Source organism: Triticum aestivum, chromosome 7D, assembly GCF_018294505.1.
Source record: "Triticum aestivum cultivar Chinese Spring chromosome 7D, IWGSC CS RefSeq v2.1, whole genome shotgun sequence".
Classification (NCBI taxonomy): Eukaryota; Viridiplantae; Streptophyta; class Magnoliopsida; order Poales; family Poaceae; genus Triticum; species Triticum aestivum.
In genome coordinates this window covers 629,664,382-629,676,374 of record NC_057814.1, presented here as the reverse complement: position 1 = coordinate 629,676,374, position 11,993 = coordinate 629,664,382, and the positions used below count along the sequence as shown (strand labels likewise).

Below are 11,993 nucleotides of genomic sequence, written 5' to 3'. Positions count from 1 at the left end.
CTCCTGGTAGATGTTCCAGCAACCGGACGGCCGGCGGCCCGGCCGGACGTCCGGTCCAATCTGAGGCACCTGTCATCCAGTACCCACCGGACGTCCGTCAGCCCCTGTGCACGAAGTGGTTCAACGTCTGTTTTGCACTCACACTATATATAGCCTTCTCCCTCCCACGGGATAAGGTTGACCATTCACTTTGAGCCTTCTAAGAACACATCTCACTCCCTCTCTTGATTCCCTACACGAAATCCTAAATCCCTAAGGGATTTGGGAACATTTGAGAGAAGTTCTCCAATCAAGTGATAGATCCACTACTTCTTCTTCTTCTCACCAAAGGAATTCGTGATTTGAGCAAGTTCTTGAGCATTTCCCAACGTTCTTGTTACTCTTGGAGGTTGGAGACTCGTAGGCAGTAGGAGTCTTTTGCAGAGGAATCGACCATTGTGATTACCCCCGGAAAAGTTTGTGAGGGTTTGGAGACCACCCCAAGGTCTACCACTAGTGGTTGAGAAACGCCTCCATGGTGTTGTCTCAAAGGGAGAATAGGGTGAGCCTTCGTGGCGTTGGTGTGCCTTCGTGGTAACATCCACCTCTCTAACGGTGACGTAGCTTCCCTCCAAGGAAGTGAACATCGGGATACATCCTCATCTCCCGGAGTTGCGGTTATTCCTAACCCAAACTCTCTACTTGTGGTTACTTGTCTCTTAGCACTTACTTATATTATATTATGCTTGCTTACTTACATAGTTGGGTTACTTGTTTATCTTGCTTAGCTCCTAGCATCACACTTGCAATTGTTAGGCTCACTTTCATATTCTGCACTATTCCCTAAAATTGCTAAGTAATAATTAAAATTTGTAATTGTACCTATTCACCTCCCCTCTAGGTCCATCTCGTTCCTTTCAATGATCCAAATCAACTAACCCATGTCCGATCATCACGTGAGATGAGGTAGTCATCAATAGTGAACATCTCCATGTTGATCATATCTATTATATGACTCATGTTCTTCCTTTTGGTCTCTAGTGTTCGAGACCATGTCTGTACATGCTAGACTCGTCAAGTTTAACCCAAGTATTCTCCATGTGCAAAACTGGCTTACACCCGTTGTATGTGAACGTAGAGTCTATCACACCCGATCATCACGTGGTGCTTCGGAACAACGAACTTTGGCAACAGTGCATACTCAGGGAGAACACGTTTATCTTGAAATTAAGTGAAGGGATCATCTTATAATGATACCGCCGTTCTAAGAAAAATAAGATGCATAAAGGATAAACATCACATGCAACGAAAATATGTGACATGATATGGCCATCATCATCTTGTGCTTTTGATCCCCATCTCCAAAGCAGCAGCATGATCACCATCGTCACCAGCTCAACACCTTGATCTCCATCGTTGCGTCGGGGTCATCTCGCCAACTATTGCTTCTACAACTATTGCTAACGTATAGCGATAAAGTAAAGCAATTGCATGGCGCTTGCATTTCATACAATAATTAAAAGACAACCCTAAGGCTCCTGCCGGTTGTCGATATTAAAAAACATGATCATCTCATACGACAACATATATCACATCACATCTTGACCATATCACATCACAACATACCCTGCAAAAACAAGTTAGACGTCCTCTACTTTGTTGTTGCAAGTTTTACGTGGCTGCTATGGGCAACTAGCAAGAACCATTCTTACCTACGCAAAAACCACAACGATGATTTATCAAGTTTGTTGTTTTAACCTTCTTCACGCACCGGCCATAGTCAAATTAAATTCAACTAATGTAGGAGAAACAGACACCCGCTAGCCACCTTTATGCACAACAAGTTGCATGTCAGTCGGTGGAACCGGTCTCATGTACGTGGACATGTAAGGTTGGTCCGTGCCGCTTCATCCTAGAATGCCGCCGAATCAAAATAAGAGTTTGGTGGTGCATATCATCACCGCCCACAACTCATTTGTGTTCTACTCGTGCATATCATCTACGCATAGACCTGGCTCATGATGCCACTGTTGGGAACGTTGCATGAAAAACAAAAAAAAATCTAGGCACACACAAGATCTATCCATGGAGATTCATAGCTACGAGAGGGGGAGAGAATCTACATAACCTTGTAGATCGCTAAGAGGAAGTGGTTTATCACACGGTTGATGTAATTGTACTCTTCCCGATCCGATCACGATCCAACCGATCTAGTGCCGAACGGACGACACCTCCGAGTTTAGCACACGTGCGGCTCGAAATGACGACTCCTCCTTCTCGATCCAGCAAGAGGGAGAGGAGAAGTAGATGGGATCACAACCAACACAATGGGACATACCGACAGCGCTTCGCTAAGCGTCGTCGGGACTCGGTAGTGGAACTACGGAGTAACGGGAGTGAGAGGGGCACCAAGGGCTTGGTGTGTCCTCTTGGGGCGCCCCTCCCCTCTATATATAGGTAGAGGGGCCACTAGTAGAAAAGGGGGCTTTTGTCCCGGTTGCTAAGGGCCTTTAGTCCCGGTTTTTGAACCGGGACTAAAGGGTCGTTACTAATGCCTCCCCCCTTTAGTCCCGGTTCTTACACGAACCGGGACTAAAGGCCGCGGCCACGTGGAGCTCCACCTTTAGTCCCGGTTGGTAACACCAACCGGGACTAAAGGAAATTTTATGATTTTTCTTTTGAAAAAAAAATTTGCAAATTTTTTTTTTGAATCTTTTTTTTGATTTTCAAATTTCTGAATTATTTTAACCTCTAATCTCTAATCACCACCTCTCATCACTGCTCAATTTATCCTCTAATCTCTAATCACCCCTCATCATTCCAAATCATCTAACTTCCCGGACGGTCACCCATCCTCTCACTACTCCAGCCTGAGCATGCTTAACTTCCGGGTTCTATTCTCCCTCATTTCCAAGTCTGCACATGTTGTTTTCCTGACAATAGTAAGATGTCAATCCTATTAACCCTCAGGAATTTAGCTTGAGCATGAACTGACACATTTCACTATTTGAGTTTGAAACTATTGTTTTAAAAACAATAATTATTTAGTAACAATATATTTCTGGAATAATTAGTTTGACCATTGTTTGACCACAGTTTGACCAGATTTGACCAAAATTCAAAAAAACTGAAATAATTATTTAGTAACACTAATATTCTAGAATAATTAGTTTGACCATTGTTTGACCACAGTTTGACCACAGTTTGAATTTTTTTGCATTTTTTTGCCTCTCCAGATCTTAAAAGCCCCGTAACTTTTTTCTGTTAGGTTTTTGAGGATTTTGAAAATGTTTAACGGGGTTCCCCCGGTTAAATTCGGATGTAACTTTTCGAGTAGATGATTTTTCATATAAAAAACTTTTTCATCCGAGTTCGTATGCAAAAGTTATGCCCATTTTAAGAAATTCCAGAGAGATTTTGCAAATAAAGTCGAAATTCATATTTGTTAATTTTCCCAACAACTAGACCACATATCACATGGGAAACTTTTTTTTTGACATTTCCATCATTTTCTTTTGTTTTTTCTAAAACTGAAAAGGCGGTCCACGGGGGGGGGGGGGGGGGGGTAGAGTTTGAAAATGGGACCTTTAGTACCGGTTCGTGCCATGAACCGGTACTAATGCTTCAAAGCCCATTAGTACCGGTTGGTGCCACCAACCGGGACAAATGGGCATCGCACCCTTTAGTCCCGGTTCGTGGCACCAACCGGGACTAAAGGGCCCAGGTGAACCGGGACTAATGCCTTAGCCGCACGGACCGGGACGAATGCTCACATTAGTCCCGGTTCGTGACTGAACTGGGACTAATGTGAATACTGCCCTGTGACCAAAGCCCTGTTTTCTACTAGTGGGCGTGGGAAACAGCCCCTTCAAGCCCTAGGGTGCAGCTAAGGGGGATAGGACTTGGACTCCAAGTCCAATCCTATTCCTACTAGGACTCCTTCCTTTTTTGCCTTCCCTAGCCACATGGGCTTTTGAGGACTTGGTCCGCCTAGCCCAATAAGGACAGGGCACCTCCCCACAGCCCATGATAGCCCTTGGGTCGTGGTGGACCCAATTGTGGACTTCCGGACCCCTTTAGAATACCCCGGAACCTTCTGGAAGCTTCCTGGTACAATACCGAAAAACTGCACCTTTTTTCTGAACCCAAAATATGACTTCCCATATATAAATCTTTACCACCCGACCATTCCGAGACTCCTCGTGACGTCCTGGATCTCAGCCAGGACTACTAACAACATTTGGTTACCACTCATGTAATATCCCAATACTACTCTAGCGTCAACGAACGTTATGCGTGCGACCCTGCGGGTTTGGGAATTATGTAGTCAAGACCGAGACACCTCTCCGGTCAATAACTAATAGCGAGACCTGGATGGTCATATTGGTTCCTATATATTCCACGAACATCTTTATCGGTCCAACCTTTATGATAACATACGCAATTCTCTTTGTTTGTCAGTATGTTACTTGCCCAAGATTCGATCGTCGGTATCTCTATACCTAGTTCAATCTCATTATCGGCAAGTCTCTTTACTAGTTTCATAATACATCATCCTGTAACTAACTCCTTAGTCACTTTGCTTGCAAGCTTCTTGTGATGTGTATTACCGAGAGGGCCCAGAGATACCTCTCCATCACACGGAGTGACAAATCCCAATCTAGATTCACGCCAACTCAACAGACACCTTAGGAGATACCTGTAGAGGATCTTTATGATCACCCTGTTATGTTGTGACATTTGATAGCACACAAGGTATTCCTCCGGAGTCCGGGAGTTGCATGATCTCATGGTCGAAGGAATATGTATTTGACATTAAGAAAACAGTAGCAATAAACTGAACGATCATATGCTAAGCTAACGGATGGGTCTTGTCCATCACATCATTCTTCTAATGATGTGATCCCGTTATCAAATGACAATTCATGTCTATGGCTAGGAAACCTTAACCATCTTTTGATCAACGAGCTAGTCTAGTAGAGGCTTACTAGGGACATGGTGTTGTCTATGTATCCACACATGTATCTGAGTTTCCGATCAATACAAATCTAGCATGGATAATAGATGTTTATCATGAACAGGGAAATATGATAATAACCAATTTATTATTGCCTCTAGGTCATATTTGCAACAATTATGACACACATCGTCATTGCTATATTCCTTTGTATGATCACATAGCCGACATAGTATTTGTGGCTCACCCACCGTTCATCATTTTTTATGCATGTTACACTTGATCATTACACATCCTGGTACACTGCCTGAGGCATTTATATAGTCATATTTTATTCTAATATCGAGTTGTAATTTTGAGTTGTAAGTAAATAGAAGTGTGATGATCATCATTATTAGAGCATTGTCCCAAGTGAGGAAATAAAAAAAGAGGCCAAAGAGAGCCCACCAAAATAAAATAAAAATGAGAGAAAAACAGAAGGGCAATATTATTATCCTTTTCCACACTTGTGCTTCAAAGTAGCACCATGATTTACATATAGAGAGTCTATTATATTGTCACTTTCATATACTAGTCGGAATTTTTCATTAGATAACTTGGCTTGTATATTCTGATGATGGGCTTCCTCAAATGCCCGGGGTCTTCATGAGCAAGCAAGTTTGATGCACACCCATTTAGTTTCCTTTTGAGCTTTCATACACTTATAGCTCTTAGTGCATCCGTTGCATGGAAAATCCCTACTCCTCGCATTGACATCAATTGATGGGCATCTAAATAGCCCATTGATTTAGCTCGTCAATGTGACACTTTCTCCTTTTTTGTCTTCTCCACATAAATCTCTACCACCACATTCTATTCCACCCATAGTGCTATATCCATGGGTCATGCTCATGTATTACGTCAGAGTTGAAAAAGTTGAAGCGCGTTAAAAAGTATGAACTAATTGCTTGGCTAACTCTGGGATAGTGCATGATTTATACCTTGTGTTAAGAAGATGGAGCATGACAAGGTTATAAGATTTTATAGGGATAGCTTTCTTTAGCATCTTTATTTTGAAAGACATGATTGTTTGTTGGTATAGTGGAGTATTATTATTATTATTATTATTATGTCAACTATAGACTATTTCTTTGAATCATACGGGTCTGAATATTAATGCCATAAAAAGAAAGATTACTTGATGAACATGTTAGGTAGCATTCCACATCAAAAATTCTGTTTTTATCATTTACCTACTCGAGCAAGAGCAGGAATTAAGCTTGAGGATGCTTGATACTCTCCAACGTCTCTATAATTTTTTATTGTGCCATGCTATTACATTGTCAATCTTTGATGTTTTATATGCAATTTTATATCATTTTTGGGACTAACCTATTAACTTATTGCCAAGTGTCAGTTGCTGTTTTTTTGCTGGTTTCTGGTTTTCCAAGAATACTGTACCAAAAGAAGTCCAAATACCCCGAGACTTTTTGATAATTTTTTCTAGACAAGAGAGACCCTAGAAGCTTCGGGAGGAGACCAGACATGCAACGAGGTGTCTACAAGGCACAAGGGTGCGCCCATGGGGGTAGGCGTGCCCTAGTACCTTGTGGGCCCACCGTGGCTCCGTTTGGCCTAACTCCGACTCTATAAATTCTCTAAAATCGGGAAACCAACAGAGAGCCACCCAAAACACTTTCTCCACCACCGCAAGTTTCTGTTCTCAAGAGATTCCATCTGGAGGCCTTTTCTGGTACTCTGCCGGAGGAGGATTCGACAAGAGATCAGCTTCTACATCAACCTTGTTGCCCTTCTAATGATGTGTGAGTAGTTTACCACAGACTTACGTCCCCACAGCTAGTAGCTAGATGGCTTCTTCTCGGGGAGGCGCGCCACGCCGCCAGCTGCCGGTTGCCCGACTCAGCCGTCCTTCCCACAGCGCGACGCTGTGCGTGGAGCTGCCGCCGTGTTCTCTGCAGGGTCGCGGCCAACTGTAGGTGTTCTGCAGCCACTCCTCCTTCTCTCTCCGCCTGGAATCACCACTCCTCTGCCGCTGCTCAGCCGCCACGATTCGCCGCTCCTCCGCCCCTCCGCCGCCGGTCCGCCGCTCCTCATCCTCTCCCCGCCTCGAATTGCGTCGCGCTGCCGCCGTCCCCATGGCCGTTCAATTAGTTTTACATCTCCATTTGCATCATCTGTTGGAGTTGCACTTTTACATCACTAATTTAGATCATCTGTTGGAGTTGTCTCTTTCTTGAAGTTGTAAAAAACACTTTTTGAAGATGTAAATACATCTCCAAATATGCATCTTCTATTGGAGATGCTCTAAGGATATTATTTTCTCTTTCCATTATTGTGTTATATATGGTATAATTACACATCATGCATATTTACTTTGTAACACTTATATATTTAAATATATGTGAAGGGGGGTTCCTTAATTAAAACATTTACGTTTTTAATTTGGTATGTATATATTTAAAAATTAATTATAGAAAGGTGTGGCAGCTCCTGGGTGCCCCTACACCCTCATGAACAATAAATTCAAAGAAATGAAAAAAGAAGCAAAAAATCTGAAACTTTGGGGATCAAGGATGATCAAATTTTTGATGTTCTTGCAAATTTTCAGACACAAATAACAGTCGAGGAGCCCTCACAAAAAACTTTACTGCTCAAAGGTGCACATAAACTTTGAACACTAACTTTGGTTCTTTAGGTCAGGGCTCCTCGAATGTTATCTGAGGCTGAAACTTTGCAAGAATGTCGAATGTTTGATCATGTTTGGTGTTCTGAAGTTTCAGATTTTTTTTATTTCAAATTTTTCCGAATTAACTCTTCATAGATGTTGTAGGGGCATCCGAGTGTTGAAAGTCTTGTCTCAAATAATTTTTGAGCAGTGAGTCAGGAAATACAATAATGTTACAATAGATGTTCTGTTTAATAATCAGATAATTAATTACAAAATATATTAAACCGGAGTAAGGAAATATGTAAGTAATAATATCCGCTCCATTTCTTTGCACTACAAAACCTCGACTATTCCAAGTTTGCATTTTTATTCTATGCCAAACTGTGAACTAAAATGTACAAAATCATACAAAATTTAATATTTTCTAAAGTAGATTTGTTTTGAAAATAACTGAATTTGCAACTTATTATTGATAGTTTACTACTCACTTGGAATTCTCACATCTGCGAGAGGGTGAATAAGTTTGACTCAATCGTACAAAACCAAATCTTAGCACCTAGTATATGAAGGTTTACCATTTCAGGTACTTAATATAAATAAAATAGTGTTGTCTCTAGAACGTGTCCTTGGTGAACCAAAATACTCTACTATGCACCTAGATGAGATTTAAAAAAAAATCACCATCAATTTTAATGTTAGATACCAATGAACAAATGCTTAACCTATCCCGCAAAACAAAATAAAATATGAAATATATTGGATTGATAACTGCAACTATTTATGGCAGTAGCTCAAAATTATCTAAATATCGAATTAAGAAGATGAACTTAATAAGCAATGTGCTTTTTTTTTTGCTTGAACATCAAGATATTGGCCAGGTGCTTACCTTGTCTTTGTTGTACCACTACGATTTTGGATGTTTAAATTGAATGAGCCAATGATCACTCGACCTGCAAACAAAATCCGACCCAACAAAAACTTCCCCTGCTAGCTCATCTTTAAGTAGGGGTTCATATATTAATTTTACTCGGCTCTTTAGTTTTCAGAACAAAGTATCACGACATCATTATCAATGGAGCAACACTGGTGAAGCTTGCAGAGGATGACACCTTGAATAGTATCAGATGCAAGTTGGCTTATTAAGCTTTAATTTGCTCAGAAAGTAAAAGATGAGAATGAATCTTTTAAATATTGTTCATTGCAGCCTTCACAAATGCTCCAACTTTTATAATAAAAAATATAGGAGTAATAATTTGTTGTATTTGATTATATGAATTCATAAAGAGGGAGGACAAAAATCACTCTTCCTCAAAGAGAAAATGAAAGTAGGTAAAGCAGGAGTTTCAATTCAAAACATAAAGGTTAGAAGTTTGTTTTTTATGTTAACATGAATTGGTGTTAGAATGGTGCCAACCATAGGTTCGGTACTAATGCTGTTTCACAATATTTTTTACGTTAAATACACTTTGACTTGTTTCGCTATCCTATGTTAGTTAAAAAAAAGGGAAACAACTATCCTATGTTAATCCTAATCCACTCCTATTAATACGGCCGTTAACCTTATCCATGAGGCTGAGCAGCCTTCCATCCTCCCGGTTCCTGGGCTATAAATAGGCGGCGCCCGATCCCATCCCACATCGCCTCATCGCACTCTCCTCTCCTGCCCCCGGCACTTCCAGAACCTCGATCGATCGTAGCTCGTGTTCCCTCTCCTTTTCGCGGCGATGGCGGTGGATCTGACCCCGAGGCAGCCGGCGAAGGCGTACGGCGGCGAGGGCGGTGCCTACTACGAGTGGAGCCCAGCCGAGCTGCCCATGCTCGGTGTCGCCTCCATCGGCGCAGCCAAGCTCTCGCTCGCCGCCGGCTGCATGTCCCTCCCCAGCTACTCCGACTCCGCAAAGGTCGCCTACGTCCTCCAAGGTATGTGCATGCAACCGATCGATCTCGATCGCCGACCCCCAAACTCCCAATCTTCTTCCTTACCGAGACCGATCGATCTGACTCAATTAATTTTGGTTAGTAGATGCCAGTGTATTAATCGAATGGTAACGTTCATTTTGGATCGCAGCTCTCCTGAATTGTCTCTGTCGAATACACGTTGTTTACTTGTGATCACTTCTGAAATCGTGCTAGTTTTGTTTAGTTTCGTCAGGTTAGCAAAAACAAATACAGTAGTATTATTGTTGTTGTTTGCTGAATTGTTTAGTTTCGTCAGGTTAATTTTGGTTCATAGATGCTAGCGTATTTATCGAATCAGTTTAGATCGAATGCTAACCTAGATTGGGATTGAGGGGAGACATATTTCTCCTGAATTATCTGTCGAATGCACACGTTGTGATCAGTTCCGAAATCGTCCTAGTTTTTTTTTGGGGGTTCAGTTTCATCAGGTTAAGTGTCTCCATCAGATCCCACTTATTTCGAATCAGTAATAACAGAAGAACTATTATTGCGTGTCTTTACAGAGCTATTCTCTTATCGTTTTGAATAAATCTCTTTGCTTAAGAGGTCCTGAATGTTTCATCTATTTGGTTTTGCCCTGTTGTTTTAATTAAATCTTTCTGTAACGTCACAATTTGGTCATGCGTGTTGGTTTTCCTCCGACCTTAACATGCATGCTGTTTTCGGAATTTCGTTGCAACATTAATCAACTGTTTAGACTTGTTTTTCCACGAGTTTCGTAGTACTAATACTGCTCATTTTGATCTATAATTGACAGGCAAGGGAACCTGCGGCATCGTCCTGCCTGAGGCCACCAAGGAGAAGGTAGTCGCCGTCAAGGAGGGCGACGCTCTGGCGCTCCCGTTCGGCGTGGTCACCTGGTGGCACAACACCCCGGGGTCCGCCACGGAGCTCGTCGTCCTCTTCCTCGGCGACACCTCCAAGGGCCACAGGCCCGGCCAGTTCACCAACTTCCAGCTCACGGGCGCCAGCGGCATCTTCACCGGCTTCTCCACAGAGTTCGTCGGCCGCGCCTGGGACCTCAAGCAGGATGACGCGGCCAAGCTCGTCTCCAGCCAGCCAGCCTCCGGCATTGTCAAGCTCTCGGCCGGGCAGAAGCTTCCCGAGCCGGTCGCTGAGGACCGGAAGGACATGGCGCTCAACTGCCTGGAGGCCAAGCTCGACGTGGACATCCCCAAGGGCGGCCGCGTGGTGGTGCTCAACACGGCCAACCTGCCGCTGGTTAAGGAGGTCGGGCTTGGGGCCGACCTGGTCAGGATCGACGCCCACTCCATGTGCTCCCCTGGATTCTCGTGTGACTCGGCGTACCAGGTCACGTACATCGTCCGTGGCAGCGGGCGCGTGCAGGTCGTCGGCCCCGACGGCAAGCGTGTCCTGGAGACCCGCATTGAGGGCGGCAGCCTCTTCATCGTGCCCCGCTTCCACGTCGTGTCCAAGATCGCCGATGCCTCCGGCATGGAGTGGTTCTCCATCATCACCACCCCCAAGTAAGGAATTCATTACTGAAACAAGCTCTACTTGCCATTGTGTTGTGCTTCTCCGAAAATTAATCCATGGTGGCGATGATCTAATGATACGTTTTGTATGTCTTATTGCAGCCCGATATTCAGCCACCTGGCGGGGAAGACGTCGGTGTGGAAGGCGATCTCGCCAGAGGTGCTGGAGGCGTCGTTCAACACGACGCCGGAGATGGAGAAGCTCTTCCGCTCCAAGAGGCTCGACTCGGAGATCTTCTTCGCCCCCAACTAGGCCCATTCATTGCGCATCAGCCGGTTGCCTTAGGCAGAAATCAATAAATTTAGCTAGGCTTTGACCACGAGTCTGTCAGTTGAGTTTCTGGTGGTTTTAATCGATCACCTCTGCGACATCTATCTTAGTTACCCCTGGCAAAACAGAATGTTAGTGCCACGTCGTCATTAGTTAAATGGACATCTATCTTAGTTGCCCCTTGCAGAACAGAATGTGTGTCACGTCGTCATTAGTTAAATGAGTGTTTGTTGCTGGTCTCAGAACCGATGATGCAATCGATCCTTATATTCGGGTGAAATGGTTTGACCCTGTGTTACTTTAGTTACTAGACCTGCTAGCGTTTCTGCTACTTTTTTGCTTGAAAGAATATTCTTTTTGATTACTATTTTTTTACATGCTTCTTGTTCCTGCTTGGTAGGATCTACTGTTTTGAATTTGGAACTATTTCTTCCTAAGTTCTTTTATTGGAAAAAGGCCCTTTCGTTTCCACCAACCTTCACAGCCTTTCAGCTAAAAATTGTATAAGGCTCTTCGCCACCTAAACATTTTTTTTGTTTCCAAAAATATTCAGTCTTTTAGACGAAACAAAAAAAGGCGCCGTGCTACGTGTCGCCCTCCCAGCCATCAGATCAGCAAGGATCAACACCATGGGTGATGAGTGAAGAATGCTGCCATTATCTA

At 43.3% G+C, this 11,993-nt stretch overlaps 1 protein-coding gene across 1 annotated transcript; it reads left to right on the top strand.

Annotated features, from left to right (window-relative positions):
* The first annotated feature begins 9,231 nt into the window (after nucleotides 1-9,231).
* Nucleotides 9,232-11,656, top strand: LOC123166152 (legumin A). Its single transcript, XM_044583921.1, has 3 exons — nucleotides 9,232-9,524; nucleotides 10,321-11,050; nucleotides 11,162-11,656. Exons 1-3 carry the CDS (start codon nucleotides 9,329-9,331, stop codon nucleotides 11,310-11,312), a joined length of 1,077 nt encoding a protein of 358 aa, XP_044439856.1. The 5' UTR covers nucleotides 9,232-9,328; the 3' UTR covers nucleotides 11,313-11,656.
* Nucleotides 11,657-11,993: the final 337 nt, after the last annotated feature.

What these genes read in the sequence shown, in the direction of transcription:
- LOC123166152 (XM_044583921.1), top strand. Translation starts at nt 9,329, where the DNA reads ATGGCGGTGGATCTGACCCCGAGGCAGCCGGCGAAGGCGTACGGCGGC. An exon ending in GGTCGCCTACGTCCTCCAAG is followed by an intron (nt 9,525 to 10,320) that starts GTATGTGCATGC and finishes TATAATTGACAG; the next exon opens with GCAAGGGAACCTGCGGCATC. An exon ending in TCCATCATCACCACCCCCAA is followed by an intron (nt 11,051 to 11,161) that starts GTAAGGAATTCA and finishes GTCTTATTGCAG; the next exon opens with CCCGATATTCAGCCACCTGG.